Consider the following 17,896-nt stretch of genomic DNA (forward strand, 5'->3'; position numbering starts at 1 on the left):
AACTTGCCTTTAATATTTTCGGACATTTTCAGGAGACTAGAATACTGTGAACCATACATCAAATATAACGGTAAGAATTAAGAACTAAAAACTGCATTACACAATATAAATCATAGGAATTACATCATAATACAACGTTAATGAAACACACATCAGACATGCAGTGGCATGGCAGAACCCGTTGCAACTACGGTAAACAGATTCTGAACTAAGCTAACATGCCTTAGGTAATTTAGAAAAACACAACAAACACAACGATGCAACATGTGACTAGCACTAGGTAGTCCTAGTAGCCGTACCCCCACGTAGCAAACTGCGTTGAGCCTTCTCCGCAGTATCCACCCATTGCAGGTGGTGCAGGCGGTGGTGCCAGAGGGGCAGGGCCCTTCTTCTTGTGACAAGGGCAGTTGCAGTAAGGAATAGTGCATGATTCATCCCGTGAAGCGGCAACATTGCTGGTATTATCATCTTCGTCGTCTTTGTTACCCTCGCTCAATTCCTCGTAATGGTTTACCTTGCATTCCAGATCAAAGATCTTTATCTGGAGGTACTCGATGAACTCCTGAACTGAATCAATTGGTGCAGGATCGACCCACCTGGTAAAACCACAGTTTTCTGGAGCATCTGAAGACTGCAAAATAAATTTCATGTAAGGTATCTCAACGAAGATAAAGAAATAAAACAACCGAGTATTACCCACGCGTGTGGGCATTTGAAGAAACGCCGACCGCCATCCATCCCGTCGGTGCACATCTGCACTAAGCAGTCCTCACCATGTATGCATTTTTCCACGGTTCTCTACGGTTATCGTATTGTCGTAGAGGAGTTTCATTGGTAAATTCATTCTTGTGCTGTGGCGGAAACTCAAACACTGGTTCCGGAAAGGAATCAGGTCCAATTGGCCCCTCCCATATTATGGGGTCTCCATTTCTTCCCCCTTTTCCTTTCCCAAAACCGTAGTAATTCTTCCCGCTAGACCCACCTCCAAACATTGAGTATACAATGAGATTTGTTGTTTGAGTGCTGCTGGGAGTTCACAAACTTCGGAGTATTTATAGGTGCACAAAGGTCTGATACCCGGAGTGTAGAGTGTAAATGGACCTGAAAAGCCTACATGACAACACAATGAAGAGGCTAGCTGACCGAACACTGAAAAGGCTAGATTCAATTATCGAACTGACTACTCGATGCATCTCTGTGTATGCAGAGCATCTAAGTGCATGCAGACTCACAGCACTACATCGCTGCCGCTCGGTCGATCGTGCCTAGATGCCGCCTTCCCCGCTACACGCCACAGACCTTCGCTGTAGAATGACAGTTCCGTCGTCCTCGCCCGAGAGACTGCTTTGAATGTGAGCTGGTGTGGTTGCCGTGTTGTCACATCTTTTTGAAATGGTGAAAGGGCACTACTATTGGGCTGTCGTCTTTTGTCACGTTTGTCTGGGCAAACAATGCGACATATACGAAACCCATGATCGCCGTGCTGAGCAGTGACAACCTGTGATCTCGTACTCGCAGCTAGATACACTATGGTCCCTATTTTGAGCTATACGAGCGTGTCACGAAGTTTACTCTGTATGCGGTAGTCGTCATCATCGTCGGCGGGATCTCGGCCGCTAACTGCTCCCGCAACTAACTTGTCCTTCATTAAATCACGAAAAAAATTCGCAAGAACTTCCCTTATTTCACGAGCATTATGGAACCCACAAACATAACAAGTTCACATCAATAATATCTATAGAAACAAATGACAAGTAAACTACCACAATCATAAACAACCATAATCCGAATAGTCGAAACAGTCCATAATGCCGCCGGAAAAACAAGTGCAAACAACTAACCACCCCTACCATTCCGACCTCTCTTACGTTGTGCGTGTCCGTGATCTGTAGGGTAGCTATGACGTTCCGGTGGCCCCACGTTTCTGGCAGGACGACGTAACTGAGCCAGAGGTGTATGCAAGCTGGGATCATCGTCCTGGGCAGGCGTAGCAAACAACCGTGTAAACTCCTCCAAGGAGGCCGCGGCGTTGTCTTCAGACCACCCTACAGATCATAAAAATTTTTTTAAGCAACATTCAAAAAGTGAATGCAATTCCGTACAAATTATTGTACGTACCCTGTGTTAGAGGTGGTGGTGGTGGATAGGAAGAAGCTCCTTCATATCCTCCTGGTGACGGCATAGGGTGATACGAAGACGGTCCCGCTCCAGTGAACTGTTGTGATCCTGAGTATAAATAATAATGTATGAGCCTTCGACCATAAAACATAAGCAAATAAAATTATACACCACATATTTACCTAAAGTCCCTCCAGCATGTGGCATAGAGGTAAACTGGGTTCCATGAAATGGAGCCCCTTGCGAGGCACCTGGCCCTCCATAGGGCTGAGAACTGGGGCACCCGTACCCTGTGTGGAGTCGTATTTAAATAATGCATATAAACATACGGATCGGTAAATATCACACCATACCTTCTGCCTGTCGGTGGTATAAGGGAGGCTGCTGCCATGCGGGACCACAGGGAACCGACATCGACGCTTGCGACGATCCGTAGGAATCCTCGTACTCCGTCCGCATACCAAAGGCCTGAAGCATACCTCGGGCTCTATCACGTTGAGTGGTCCAGGCCTCGAGTTGTGCCGGCACGCTCATCGTAGACCCGCCATGAATCCTCATTACATTCAGTGAGCAGTCTAATTCAAGCAGCCTACATGCCTCGAACTGCAACAAAAAAAACTTAGTATACAAATATTAAAAGATCGAAAATGCCGTCAACATTTACTCACCGCCCCAGCTAATGCCTCATCCCTGTGTCGTGCATAGCGATCATGCGAAGTCGCAACATGCAGTTGTGGATGCATGTCAACATACGTCAAACGGAACCGAGTCTTCGGTTCGTACCAGGTCAGGTACGCCCGAAATGAAGGCTCAGTGTGTGGACCGGTATCCTCAGCCAATTGCTCGTCTGCATCATCCCACGCAGCCACCCATGGTTGTAATCTAGTGACCCACATTGTCGAGAAAGGATGCCCAGCCCTTGATAAACTGCACGTTAAATAGAAATTAGTTTCACGTTATTAGTACATGGGTGCTCATACATTTTTGTTACCTGTGATCGTGGCGCTGAACACGATCCAACGCTGAAGACACAGGGAAAGACTAGCGTCGACCGAACTGCCTCATGACTCTATCCGGGCAGTGGGCCTCAACTGCAACGTCGTACACTAAAGCTGCAGTAGTCATCCATAGGACCTGGTCCTGTGTGCACACCGAAGATATCCCAAGCGGTGCGGTGCACGTGCGGCTATAGCCGAAGGACTGTGTGGCTCCCACACAATGTCTTCTGGGGTCAATCGGTCAAATTCGGCAATAAACTCAGGATAAGACCGCCGGGTCTGTACATGTGCCCATGTTTTCTGAAAAAATAAAAATTATGTGTCCATAAGAAAGATATTGATGGAACAATGTATGACCATAGTACGCATAGAATATAAAATTTTATCGGGTCCATACCTATCGAGAGTACCAGAGAGTCCCCATGGTGGGTCTGTCGTCCTCCGTGTCACCGTACATATCCGGCGTGTACGGTGACTGGTCAATCATGGGACGACCGATAGCAATCCTCTCGTAAGACCAAAGCTGTAGCAGAATTGGGCACCCCGTTAGGACAATATTCCTATCATTCTACCGTGATGCCTTGCAGAGTCCACGATATGTGCATGCAAGAACCGCTGAACCCCAACTATATAAGGGTATGTCATCCTCATCTGCATCGGCGATCTCCTGTGCGTAGGGCAGAAGCACCATATCCACACAGTGCCCGTGTGAGTTGTTGAACATGATGTACCCAAATAACCACAGCAGGTATGCCTCGAGTGATCTAGTCACGCTGTAGTCATCAGCATCGGCTGCCAACAGATCCGGCTGCAATGAAGTACGAACATATAAACATAAGAAACACATGACTTATTTCAAAGCCATAAAATACATCAACACATCGTTGTGTACGAAATTGTACCTGAAACTGTAGGAGTCATGACTTGGAAGGGCCTTTCGACTGTGGGTGCTCATTGAAATCTTCAGGATCAATCGTGGTGGCAACACCTGCAAAACGTTCCTCAAGATCCTCCAGCCATGTAGAAGGTACCACGCGGGGCCCGACAGCATCTCCGGTGATAGAAAGACCAAGCAGCATCGCAACGTCCTGCAAGGTCGGTGCCATCTCCCCACAAGGGAGGTGGAACGTGTGTGTCTCGGGTCTCCATCTGTCAACGAGAGCTGAAAGTAGAGATCTGTCTAGCTTCACCAAAGCACTCTCAGCAAGACGAGCCACAGTGAGAAGACCTACCTCGCTCAGCCTGCATCATACAGTGCTCAAATGTTAATACATTATATAACGAAATGTATAACGGATAAAAACAGAAAATAGACGACATATCACCTGGGCACACATCGTGGGTCTACAGCAACCAACTCTGCAGGTGGACGTGGATGCAGCACGTTTAGTTCTTGGTGCTGAACCTTCGCAAGGAAGGACCGGTGACCCGAGTCTATTGTTGGGTCCTGCAACGCAGGAGTAACCCCGGCCATACCTACCACGTAAGATCAAAACAATACAATACAATCACACACATCTAAATATTTCTAATATTTCCTAAATAATTTATAAGATTTTCTAACCATTAATAATAGTTTCTAATATTTTGTAACATTTTAGAAATTTTCTAATATTATCTTGCAATTTTTAAGATTAATTAATTAGATTTCTAATGTACTATATCAACGCTAATCACTACAAGTAACTACACCTAAATGTACCACTAATCAGTCCTAATAATAATTAAAATGATTGTTAATCTACTGTTTCAACAAAATAGTTTCTATAATTTTTTAACATTTTCTACAATTTTCTAACATTCTCTACAATTTTCTATAATTTTCTACAATTTTCTAACATTCTCTACAATTTTCTATAATTTTCTACAATTTTCTAACATTTTCTACAATTTTCTAATATTATCTTGCATTTTTTTATTTTCTAATACTTCTCTAACAATTTTCTAGTATTTTCTAATACTAAATCTAACACTTAATGTACTATATCAATGCTAATCACTATAATTAAATGCACCTAAATGTATCACTAATCACTCCTAATAATAATTGAACTGATTGCTAATCTACTGTTTCAAAAAAATAATGACAACATAATCTATTAATAAAATGTGGAAAATTTTAGTTACCTAAAGTCGCAGGCTTGAAAATCCGATAGGGCTTCGCCGCTTTGCCTCTCCCTCCCTCCCTCTCTTTTCTTTTTTTTCTTGATTTTTAGTAAGACAAATGAGGGGGGAGGGGCAGCCAACACCTTATATAGTGGTGGGGGGGCCGTATCTAGGACTGTACATCAATGATCAAGTCAAAGAAGGTAATTGGCTTATCCGTACCATTATATTAGATATGTGGTAGCACAGAAATGTGCTCAAAGCCGACGTCATCCACGGACGGTCCTTAAACGATCCAAGCGGACTTGCCCATGTGACTCCATTCACTAGGCCCTACTATTCCGCTCGAACCTCGAGGCTACCAAACCCTTAACAACCAAACCGAACCAGTGCGATCAAGGGTAACCGGTAAATGTGATCCTCCAAATTATTCCTGTCTAGCGAGCAATATAAATAATCTAAGCAGGGCTAAGCATCTAGTCAGGTTAAGTAATTAACTGACTAACTAGTGCCAAGAACAAGGATAACAAATCAAGAAAGGATAATGCACGTAGATAGGTACAAGAATGCAATACATACATACTATATATATAACCCAACATTACCCAGTGAGATAACTAATTAAATCAGGTTAAATAGGAGCAAGGATTCATGCTTAGCTGCTTGCCTTGGTTAACTTCCGGCTCGACCACGAACGGGACTCCGGGTTCAGGCTCAACGGACTCGGTGGGCTCCACGGGTTCGACCTCTGACAGTTCGGTCACTATAATGCATGAATGAGATGCATGCATTAGTGCGATGCTATGCTTATGCATAAAATAAAATGCATGAGATGTTATGTGCGAAAAGATATACATGAAATAATATTTTGGATATGCAACCCTGACAAAACCGGAGGTTCCAGAATTTCAAACCAGAGGTTCCGGTTTTAAGCACTTGTCAGCCCAAAACCGGAAGTTCCGGTTTCTAAAACCGGCGGTTCCGGTTTCAGCCGGTCTCTGCAATGGCGTGCGTGGCGCGTCGCGCGCGTGCGTGCACGTGGCGCACGGCGACGGCGGCGGCGGCGCGAGGCGGCGGGACGAGGCAGGCCAGAGCAGGCCGAGGGAGGCGCACACAGCGAAGAGGAAGAGGCGGTGGACCTCACCGGCGATGGCGCGGATGGGGAGCGGCTGCGAGCGGGCGGCGCGGCGGCGAACGGCGGCGGAGGGCGGAGGGCGACGCTGGCGGCTCTGCACGGCGAGGGAAGGGGCCGGGTAAGGAAGGAAAGCGAAGGAGGACGACGCAAGGAAGCTCCCCATGCGAGGAATTAGCGCGGCACTCACCGGGGACGACAAATCAGCGACGGCAACGGAGCTCGGGGGCGGCGGCCGTGGCGGGTTGGGGCTAGGGATAGGGTTAGGGTTTGGGTTTGAGGGGAAGGGGCCGGTCGGGCCTTAAGGCGAGGAGAGGGGTGAGGGGTGAGGGGGCGGCACGGCAGCCGAGGATGTCCGGCGCGTGTCGCGAGGATGGCCGCCGGCGGCGGCAACATGCGGCGCGCCACGATTCGTGCTCTGCCCATCGGGTTAGAGTAAAACCGGAGGTTCCGGTTTTTGAACCCGGAGCTTCCGAAATTTCAATTTTTCAACCCGGGATGTTACAGCGCACCCGCGTGTGCCGCTGTCTTGCTGCCGCCCGGCTCGCCGCGCGCCGCCGAGCCGAGGGGATGGACTGGTACGCGTGGCTGTGCCGGGCGGGGCTGCACCCGGACGTGGCGCTCGAGTACGCGCTCCTCTTCGCGCGCAACGAGCTCGGCGCCGGCGACGTGCGCCACCTCGACCACGAGGTCCTCGCCTCCATGGGCGTCGCCGTTGCCAAGCACCGCATCGAGATCCTCAAGCTCGCCAGGAGGGAGTCCTCCCGCGGCCAGGACCGGGCCGCCGCCGTCCACGCCCTCGCCACGCCGCAGCGCGGCGGGAGGGCCGCGCACGGCTGGGGCTGGGGCGCGATCGTCGCGTCGCCCGTGGCGGCGGCGGCGCGCGGCGGGATCGGGAAGCCGCCGCTGCCGATGGTGCTGGCGCAGGTGAGCAGCCCCGTCGTGCTCACCAGCAGCTGCGCGGCGACGGTCAAGGCGTTGCCCGCCCCGCCCGACCCCGCCGCGGCCGGCGACGGATGCGGCGGGGAGGAGTCCGTCGGCGACGGCGAGGAGGAGATGGACGGCGGCGAGGAGATGTGGTGGGAGTCCATGTTCCAGGATCTCAAGCCCACTTAGCCGGGCCACGCGTGCCAAGTGCGCCGCCCACCTGCTGCCTGGCTGCCGGCCGGTGCCTACCTGCCGCCGTCCTGCCGTGTACGTGCAGCGAGCGACGGCGACGAGGCATCAATGTTCCGGTGCACGGTGACCAGTGACAGCGTCCACTAGTTCACTACTACCCACCAGCTGCTCTGCTGTGCTCTGTGTGTTGCAACCGTGTAAATGTCAGTGTCAAAAAGAAGAAGAAGAAAAATCTGTGCCTGTAAAATTTCCATCCCGGAATCGATCCATGTTCTCGCATGCACGGACCTGTAGCATTTTGTTCCTTGCGCCGTTCGTTGATCGTGATGGTCGCGAGTGCCTGCAGGATCTTGTATTTTAGTTCGTGCTGCTAGTATTTTAAGGGCTATCCGTCAGTTTTCGTCAGTGCAGGCGTGCAGCTGTGTAGAGCCGTGACAACGGGACGGAATGGAGGCCATGCTGGCAACCCGAACAAAACAAGGGTGGCGCCAAAACGAGCCGGGGGTTTCGGATCTGATGAGGCAGTGTGACGCTGTACTGACGGGCAGTCCACTCAAGAGGTTCAAAGTTCAAACTGGGGACACGGCGTCCGGATGCACGGATATAGATCTGTCATCTTCAGGGAAGTTCAGCTGGCTGCTGGCCAACCCTGGTCAGATCTGAACTACTTCCAGTTCAAAAATTTCAGTGCTGATGTTGCCCAGGCCAACCACTGCCCTAAATCTAGGTCATGAGACTGAGTAACCGTCAGTTTAGTTCCTAAATTTTTTCAAGATTCTCCGTTACATCAAATTTTTGGACACATGCATGAAACATTAAATGTAATTTTAAAAAATAACTAATTGCACAGTTTAGCTAGAAATGATGAGATGAATCTTTTGAGTCTAATTAATACATGATTGAACACTAATTACAGAATAAAAACGAAAGTGCTACAGTAGCAAAACCCAAAAAATTTCACAAACTAAACACGCCACACGGTTTGATTGAGACCTGGGACGCGCATTCTTCTATATTTTCAAAAAAAAACTAAACAAAGATGAAGTGTGTTCTCAAAAAAATGAAATACGCCAAGATGTCGCATAAACATGTCATATATAAGCATCATTATTCTACACAAGCAGGTATATAAGCATCATTATTCTACACAAGCAGGAGTTCCAAACTTCCAATTATTGTACACCCTAGAATTCTTGCCTCAGCGTGTTAACCTGGAACAGCAGCACGAGCATCTCGTACAAGAAGCTGCACAGAACCATCTCTCCTTCCTCATGTTACACCAAACTAGACCCAAAATTACAAGGCAGCGCAAATATAGGGTGCGTGCTCATGAATTACAATAGATCATTAATGAAGCTGTTCAGAACTCAATACTGGATTTAAGGGAGAAGCAGAAAACACTAACAGCTCGTATCGCCTTCGATCAATGTCCAGAGTTCCTTGGCTGGCTAAAGGATCCACCTGCGTAGAGCATCTGATACACTGGCCGGACCCTCACGGTAAGAACTGTGCTCAGCAATGTGCCCAAGCAAGCCGCGCCAGAGAGGACATAAAATGTGAGTCTGAAGCAATTAGGGCCATGGCACGCGATATCTGTGTCTACCATTCCAGCTTTCTGTCTCTCCACTTCGAGATCATAGACATACCCTGTAAGGGTGTTGAACAGGAACGCACCGACTGGATTTGCCAGCGCAATGAAGTTGTATATCTTTCCGAAGTGCTTCAGTCCGAACAGCTCCGATGAGGTTGAGATAATCACGGAGAATTGGACACCATAGCATATGCCGAGTAAGGCGACGGAGACGTAAAGTGTGGCACGTTGACCCAGAGCGAAGAGCAGGTATGTGATTATCATTACTACTTGGGTGCATACAATCAGTAAACTCCGTGGAAGTGTCCTTGCCCTGTGCAAAAGGTTGTCAGTAAACTAAGGAAGCACTGGCCATAAGTTTGATCAAAGGTACAAGCTGTTAACCATATATGTCTGCATATGGGTCCCTACTGTTTCACTTCAGAAATGGCAATGTTGCTTACTTGTTACACTTTCCTGCTCTCTATTCTTTAGTCTTTTTTGTTCTCTATTCACAAGCTACTATACAACATGAGGGACATGAGGGAGCATGTGCGAATTTTGGAGAGACAACATATGCAGTTCACGAGGACATAAAACAACGATAAGGCTGCTTTGGAATTTTTCCTCATAAGAGAAATTTAAAACTTGAGACTGCAATGTAGTCTCCTAATAATTAAGAAATTTTTTAAAAAAAGAAGATAATAGATATGAATATGATAAAGAAACATTTGCAGTGGAAGCTAAAGAAATTGCGGAATTGACAGAGCTATTGAAGCCACGAAATACCCATCATAAGAAATCAAACATTTCAAAGAATAAATGTGGCAGAGTAAATAAAGGATATTTTGTTACCTGACAAGATACTCAGAAACAGCACCACCTCCCAAGCGTCCAAAAAAATTGCAGAAGCTGAAGATGGACAGTGAGATGGTTGTGTCGGCAGCACCTGCTGCGATTCCTATTTGTGCTAGATTATTGAGCACAGTTATTCCAGATCCAACCCCAACAAAATATATTGCAAAGAGAAGCCAGAAATCTGCCTTCAGAATCGCTTCACGAAACCTGAAATCTTCTCCTCTTCTTGGTCTCCTTTTCTCTGGCTTTATAGCCCCTTCACCCTCAGCTAATAGAATGTCGATATCGAATGAATCTTCATCCTCAAAATTAAGGTTCGATTCAGAGGAAGATGGCAAAAGTGATTCTTTCTGATCATTATCAGTTGCTGAATTTTTGCTCCTTGGAAATAATGTCATCTTCAATGGTATTGCCAGGGGAGCAAAAATGAGAAGAACCATAATGGAAAGCAGAAAATAGTTTATAATGTCATTGAGAGTCACCACATGATCCAATATCGTAGCTCCAACCAGATAAATCCCAAGAAGAACACTCGCCATTTGCACAAACATAAAATGGACTTGCTCTGAGTTGGTCTCTACCAGAGAGGGTTCACAAGGACGAACGAAGTAGATTGCCAGAAGGCATATAGCAGGAATTCCCAGAGTGAGAAGGAGCAAAAGGTTGGTGGGTGAATCACGAAGCACCCCTGTGTATATCTCAGTGTAGACAGCAGCACTTAAACCCGAGTACCCTTTAAGAATGCCAGCAACAGCACCTCTGCTGAGTGGGAAGTTCCTCATGTTGGTCACTAGAACAGCAGTCCCCAACCATGCACCACCGTTCGCAGCAAGAGTTAATGCAAACCATATCTGGAAGAAATCCATTATTCAAATTACATAATGCCCCCAAATGAAAGATAGGAAGGAACAAAAAAAAGTAAAGCTAATCACAGAGCACCAGCACCTATAACCATCAAGATCTGTTGTGTAAAGTCCTAAATACGTGCAAATTGCTGGTAAACTAAGTCCAATGATGGCTTTTATTTACCGAAGCGCAATCAAAACTGTTCTAGTGTTTGCTTTCGGTGTTTCCAGTTGTTTATGGAAACTCAGAAAGAGACATTTGTTTGTTCCTTCCTACTCCAAATTTTACACGCAGAAGACCTACCTTGGCACCTTACACAGCGCAAAAGCATGAAAGCAACAGTATGAGTCTGACTTTTTTGTTCGAAAAAAAAGAGTCCGACTTTTCCTCTAAGCTTAGACGGCAGCACAATGGAGAAACTCAACCCCCATTGCACAACCTAGAATACAAAATTACTACCACAATACTAATGCGTATGGAGTCGTAACAATTTTTTAAGTAAAACAGAGAGGGATCTGAACAAAGCGATCCTAGAATCAGTTGACCTAGGAAGAAGGCCCGAGAGGGAGAGCCGGCGGCTCACCAGCCAGTACGGCAGCGCGGGCGCGACGCCGGAGACGAGGAGCCAGGCGGCGCCGTACCCGAGCAGGCACGCGCCTGCGCCGACGAGGAGCAGGAGCGCCGGGTGGAGGCGGTTGCAGAGCACCCCGGGGAGCAGGCCCAGGTTCTCGCCGACGTCGCAGGCGACCCCGAGCAGCGCGAGGCGGCGCTGGTCGGCGCCGAGCGCGACCTTGAGCGCGTGCGAGTAGAGCGCGAACGTGGAGCTGCCGCCGCCGGCCACCTGCAGCCACACCGCCGCGCCCAGGCCCAGCCACGGCGGCCGGCTCCCCGCCTTCACCGCCGCCGCGCCGCCCCGCATCTCGCTCGCCGAGGCGAAGCTGGAGCTGGAGCTGGAGGGGAGCGTGGGGTTCGTCCGGTGGTCCTCCTCGGGCAGCGGGTTGGTGCGGGATTTTAACGGGGGTTTGGGCAGTACGGCCGGCCGGCCGGCAGCGGGTGCCGCGCCGGGGCGGTGGGCAGTGGGCTGGCTTGGCTTGGCTTGGCTTGGCTTGGGGCCGTGTGCGCGGGGGACGCGTGGAGGTGGGAAAGAAATGCGGGGAAAGAGGGTGCAAAAGGGGGAAGCGGATCGGCAATCGATTGTGATGCCGATCCAGGTGGAGACGGTCGGTGGCGAAATTTTTTCTTTTTTATATTTAAAAAAAAATTAAAATTTCAAAAATATATGTTGGTTTTGGAAAATTTCAAAAATATACCCCGGTCGCCCTATGGGGGGCGACAGGGCTCAAATGTAATTTTTTTTTCTTCAAATTTGCAACGAAGTCCCTGGAGAGAAAAAAAGGGTCTGTCGCCCCCCCCCACGGGCGACAGGCCCCTGTCGCCCACCCCAGGGGCGACGGGCCAGTGGGCCCGCCAGGGGGGCCGGTCGCCCCTCCTGCGGGCGACAGGGGGGTCCTGTCGCCCCCCACGGGCGACCGGGTCAGCCCGCCTATATAAGGCCTCCCCCTCCTTCCCTCCTCTCATTTGACCTCAAAAAATCTAGAAAATAGAGGGGTGAGAAGAAGGGAAGCAGCGAAGCTCTGCCGAATTCCGCACTTGTGATCTACCGGTAACTTTCGTATAAATTCGTTGATATTGAATAACAATTTAATTTAATTAGCAGATTAGCTGAATTAGATTTAGTGCTTTAGAACACTGGTTTAGTATTACAATTTGAGTACTATTACAGACTTTTTCAAATAAAATAATTATACATTAGAATAGAATTATGATAGTACCTTATTGATATTGCAGTATAAGACAATAGAATTATAACAGTACCTATATTTTCACGCATCGATTTGGTATACGATATGTGCATTGCTTAAATTATGGTTTGTTATTTGGCGCACCACACTATAACGCCAATGTCTTCGTCAGGATCAACCTATATTCCGTGGAGCAAGTGTAAAGGCACCGTACCCAAAGGAATTGATGTGCCAATGTGCTTCTACGGTTCGTTATGCAAGTTCATGCAATTTGAGGTTTTAGGAGATGACTACGGCATGAGGTTCTTTATGTGTGAGAACTACGAATATGATCCACCTAAGCGATATGGCAAAGATCGGGCCAAGGTAGCAGGACAACATACGCTATTTTTCTATATGACCTAACATTGAGTTATGATTCTAACTTGTGTTGGACAAAGTCTCCTCCGCCTCTTTGTGATTTTATGCAGTGGTTCGACACCGTGCAGTCGCAGCAGGCAAAAGACATTGTCGAACAAAAAGCAAGATGGGCTGCAGAACGTTGGCGCCGAATGAAGCACGAGGAACAGCAAGAGGAGAAGCGCAACAAAGAGCAAGAAGAGATCCGCAAGAGGATGGAGGAGGTGGATCGTAAGGCGGCGGCCGAACGTGAAGCTGACAGGGAGAGAAAGCGAGAGAGGGCACGCCGTGCGAAGGAAGCCGGGCCCGAAGCAATTAGGAAGGGCAAATATCCTAGGTGCACTCAGTAGAGTAGTACCATGTAATCCTGGTATTTTACATTCCATAAGGCATGGTAGGTTTAGATGCAACAAGAAATTATCTTGTCGCGTGCACATGCCACTGCAATTAGTTGTTTGTGTTTTAAGTTGAGAGCTTAACTCTGTGTGTTGTAGCCTTTACCATTAATTTGCAGTTGTAGCCGGGAGTCTATGAAATCTTTGAACTTTTCTTTAATATTTTCGGAGCTTTTCATGTCACTAGAATACTAAAAAACACACATTAATATAACGATAAGAATTAAGAACTAAAAAATACATCAGGGTCTGCTGCTAAAAAGCTCGAATAGCTCAAAATAGGAACCATAGTATATCTAGCTGCGAGTACGAGATCACAGGTTGCCACTGCTCAGCACGGCGATCACGGGTTTCCCAAATATCGCATTTTTTGCCCAGACATACGTGACAAAAAACGACAACCCAATAGCAGTGCTCTTCCAACATTTCAAAAAGATGTGACAACACGGCAACCACACCAGCTCACCTTCAAAGCAGTCTCTCTGGCGAGGACGACGGACCTGTCATTCTACAGCGAAGGTCTGTGGCGTGTAGTGGGGAAGGCGGCATCTAGGCGCGATCGACCGAGCGGCAGTAATGCAGTGCTGTGAGTCTGCATGCACAAAGATGCATCGAGTAGTCATTTCGAGAATCGAATCTAGCCTTTTCAGTGTTAGGTCAGCTAGCCTCTTCACTGTGTTGTCATGTAGGTTTTTTAGGTGCATTTACACTCCACACTCCGAGTATCAGACCTTTGTGCGCCTATAAATACTCCCAAGTTTGTGAACTCCCAGCACAACTCAAACATCAAATCTCATTGTATACCCAATGTCTGGAGGTGGGTATAGCGGGAAGAATTACTATGGTTTTGGGAAAAGAAAAGGGGGAAGAAAGGGAGACCCCATAATATGGGAGGGGCCTCTTGGACCTGATTCCTTTCCGGAACCAGTGTTTGAGTTTCCGCCACAGCACAAGAGTGAATTTACCAATGAAACTCCTCTTCGACAATACGATAACCGTAAAGAACCGCGGCCAAAATGCAGACATGGTGAGGACTGCTTAGTGCAGATGTGCACCGACGGGATGGATGGCGGTCGGCGTTTCTTTAAATGTCCACATGCATGGATAATACTCGGTTGTTTCATTTCTTTATCTTCAATGAGACACCTTACATGGAATTTGTTTTGCAATCTTCCGATGCACCAGAAAACTGTGGTTTTACTAGGTGGGTAGATCCTGCACCAATTGATTCTGTTCAGGAGTTCATCGAGTACCTCCAGATAAAGATCTTTGATCTGGAATGTAAGGTGAACCATTATGAGGAAGTGAGCGAGGGTAACAAAGACGACGAAGTTGATGATATCAGCAATGCAGCCGTTTCACAGGATGAACCATGCACTATTCCTTACTGCAACTGCCCTTGTCACAAGAAGAAGGGCAATGCGCCTCCGGCACCACCTCCTGCACCACCTGCAATGGGTGGATACTGCGGAAAAGGCTCAACGCAGTTTGCTACGTGGGGGTACGGCTACTAGGACTATCCTAGTGCTAGTGACATGCTGTATCATTGTGTTTATTCTGTTTTTTTAAATTACCTAAGGCATGTTAGGTTAGTCCGGAATCTGTTTACCGTAGTTTGTAACGGGTTCTGACATGCCACTGCATGTGTGATGTGTGTTTCATTATCGTTGTATTATGATGTAAAATTTGGTGGTTCACATTACGTAATGCATTTCTTAGTTCTTATTTCTTATCGTTATATTAATTACATGTGTGCTTTTAAGTTACCTGTAGATCAGGAGTACGCAATTCGGCAGAGCTTCGCTGCTTTTCTTCTCCTCACCCCTCTCTTTTTTTTCTGAATTTTTAGGCTCAAATGACAAAGGGAATGGCGGCGAATGGTGGCCAGGGTTTAAGCAATAACGAAAGCAGCAGCAATTAGTGGATTCATGTTGAGTTCCTCGTGTCAAAAAAAAAAGAAATGGTTAAGGATACAATCAATCAAGAAATTATTACTTCGAACTTCTAAGCTCTATTGGTAGAAGTAACTAATAAGTACAAATAAATGATAATCGAAATCGTCCGAATTGCTTCGAGACCTCGTTTTTAGTTTCTAATCATTATAGGTTTGTGTAAATCAACGTGAAATCTGCATCTACCAGACATCTGCGCTGACAAAAAAGTTTATAGTTCGAAATCACATGAAAAGTAGTTTCTCTAGTGTCATCCTTTAGAGGCCGCATCACCCACCAAAATTGACATCCGACACCTTCCGTAAATTTCATGATAATTCGAACTCGATTTCCAAATCCTTCTGCAAATATATCACAATAAATCTTCGGACGCTGGAGGAATTTTATGCAATTCAATAGGTTTTGTTGGCCAAACACAGGATCTTGTCGCCCCCCTCTTTTTTTTTCTCCAGGGATTTCGTTGCAAATTTGAAGAAAAAAAATTACATTTGAGCCCTGTCGCCCCCCATAGGCCCACCGGGGTATATTTTTGAAATTTTCCAAAACCGACATATATTTTTGAAATTTTAATTTTTTTTAAATATAAAAAAGAAAAAATCCCGTCGGTGGCGGCAACGGCCGGGCTGCCGGCCGAGATCTAGGGTGGTGATTGGTGCTTGGTCAGTTGGTCGCGGCAGATTCGTTGGGCCGGGCCGCTGCAGCGAGTGGAGGCAGGCCACAATGGGACGGGGTGTGGGCTGGAAAGCTCTCGTCTTTCAATGTTGCAGGTCCGTTCACGGACAGAGAATTTCTTTTTCCAAATAGCGCAATGATTTTCTGCAGGAAAAAAGATACAATCCGGAGAGTAAAACAATTTGCTCCCGGCACCACCCGTGCAGTGCGGCAGAAACAAAATTCGTATCAAAAAGACATTTGCCCTTGATGCGGGCGGACACTTTTGATCCACCGTCGAAACGCATCCACCATCGAAATTGTATGCCGCCACATGAAACGCGGGTATATGATAGCAGTACGACACAAACAATGTACCTCGCAATTACCTGATACAGGGTGTATTTAGTTGGTGAAAAAGTTTGGTTTTTGGTACCGTAGCATATTTCGTTGTTATTTGATAAATAATATCTAATTATGGACTAAATAAGATTCAGCTTGTGCTAATCAGTTAGACTGTGTAATTAGTTATTTTTTCAACTATATTTAATGCTCTATGCATGTGTCCGAAGATTCGATTTGATGAGTACTGTGCAAATCTTTTGAGAACTAAACAGAACCACATTTGCTATGATGACACCTCACGAATGATGCACCACAGTGGTACCTACCAACCCAGGGATCATTATGGTCACAAACAAAAAATCATCTAGCTACCTTTCCATAAAATAAACAAAATATTACCTTCCTAATTAATTTACTTTTTTATAATTGCACGTGTACATAATTACTCTGTAGATGAAAAATAGGGGGCCATATGCCCCCTCCCAATCCACATACCTACGACGCCTACGTCCTCCCTTGCTGCTACTACACTAGTGCGATATGATTCTTCCTTTTCTCTATTTTTTGATTCTTTTATATAGAACCTTCCAATTTAGAATAATCATATGTGCAATAGAAATAAACCTGAACATTACAAGAAAGTATGTTATTGTGCGTCACAAGAGCTGTGTCGACAACTCACGGCTGGCACGCACGATACAGTGCTTCTTTATCAACCTAGGGTACAATTGCTGTCACAAAGGAAGATAAAAAAGAATCCATAAAAACCATCTAGTAACATCTTTCGATAGGTTATATTCAAAATTTCCTCTATTTGCACCATCAAAGGTAGAATTTTTTAAATAATATTATTTTAACAAAAATTGTAGAAATAAATAATGAAAAATAAAAATGGTAGAAATAAATACTGAAAAATAAAAATTATCCGAGTTCTGTGCCCCTGGCAAGAGGCACTCCCGCTGCCATCTCGATCGGCCCTGCTGCTAGTCCTGCAACCTTCCACCATCCCTCTATAATCTAGCACCATGGTAACTCGGAACTTTAACCACGACACTATGGGTGGCGCGGCAAGCGGCGACAACAATGGAACATCCACGGTGCGGCAAATCTATTTCTCGCGTGCGCGGGTGGGATGTGCCATCGCAGAAGGGGATGCCCTACCCTGCAGATGGGCCCGCGAGCACTATTCATCTTCCTCCATGAGCTCGCGATGGTTAGAGGATAGGGGAGGAAGAGGGGGTGGAGCAACCGCCGGCGATGGGTGGGAGGTGGGAGGTGGGCGGAGTAGCGGCTGATGAGATTGCTGGCAATCGGGGTGGTGGTCGAGGCGGCGGAGCTTAGGGTTCCGGTGTTGCTGGGGACGGGGGTGGCTCCATGGATTTGGGCTCTAGAGGAGGAGGTCGGTGGCTGCAGTGGCCCGACAGTGGTGGCGGTTTGGCTGGCTGCGGAGGCGAGGTGGCGCTTCCTGTGGGGGCTGGACATCCGGTGGACGAGTAGCGAGATTGGTAAGCGGCGGCGGCGTCGAAGCCGAGGGAGGCGGGAGAAGGCGGCGGCCTAGATAGGTTTCTGTAGGATCCCAAGAGATCGCATATGTTATGAATAGAC

At 47.2% G+C, this 17,896-nt stretch overlaps 1 protein-coding gene and 2 long non-coding RNA genes across 3 annotated transcripts; all 3 read right to left on the reverse strand.

Moving 5' to 3' along the window:
- Positions 1 to 1,755: 1,755 nt before the first annotated feature.
- Positions 1,756 to 2,176, reverse strand: LOC120670091. Its single transcript, XR_005673052.1, has 2 exons — positions 2,119 to 2,176; positions 1,756 to 2,045 (listed from the first exon to the last, which is right to left on the reverse strand). It is a non-coding gene; the product is annotated as an uncharacterized LOC120670091 (long non-coding RNA).
- Positions 2,174 to 2,874, reverse strand: LOC120670090. Its single transcript, XR_005673051.1, has 3 exons — positions 2,787 to 2,874; positions 2,301 to 2,721; positions 2,174 to 2,226 (listed from the first exon to the last, which is right to left on the reverse strand). It is a non-coding gene; the product is annotated as an uncharacterized LOC120670090 (long non-coding RNA).
- Positions 2,875 to 8,549: 5,675 nt separating this feature from the next.
- Positions 8,550 to 11,862, reverse strand: LOC120669910 (protein NUCLEAR FUSION DEFECTIVE 4-like). Its single transcript, XM_039949809.1, has 3 exons — positions 11,331 to 11,862; positions 9,899 to 10,752; positions 8,550 to 9,377 (listed from the first exon to the last, which is right to left on the reverse strand). Exons 1-3 carry the CDS (start codon positions 11,664 to 11,666, stop codon positions 8,897 to 8,899), a joined length of 1,671 nt encoding a protein of 556 aa, XP_039805743.1. The 5' UTR covers positions 11,667 to 11,862; the 3' UTR covers positions 8,550 to 8,896.
- Positions 11,863 to 17,896: the final 6,034 nt, after the last annotated feature.

The sequence above is a fragment of the Panicum virgatum genome, chromosome 4N, assembly GCF_016808335.1.
Source record: "Panicum virgatum strain AP13 chromosome 4N, P.virgatum_v5, whole genome shotgun sequence".
In the NCBI taxonomy this organism is placed as follows: domain Eukaryota; kingdom Viridiplantae; phylum Streptophyta; class Magnoliopsida; order Poales; family Poaceae; genus Panicum; species Panicum virgatum.

Bases quoted from the DNA above. Each gene is read 5' to 3' on its own strand.
- LOC120669910 (XM_039949809.1), bottom strand. From the start codon at position 11,666: ATGCGGGGCGGCGCGGCGGCGGTGAAGGCGGGGAGCCGGCCGCCGTGG. The intron at 10,753-11,330 runs GTGAGCCGCCGG...GATTTCTTCCAG, and splicing joins CCGCGCTGCCGTACTGGCTG to ATATGGTTTGCATTAACTCT. The intron at 9,378-9,898 runs GTAACAAAATAT...CCTTTTGCACAG, and splicing joins GTTTCTGAGTATCTTGTCAG to GGCAAGGACACTTCCACGGA.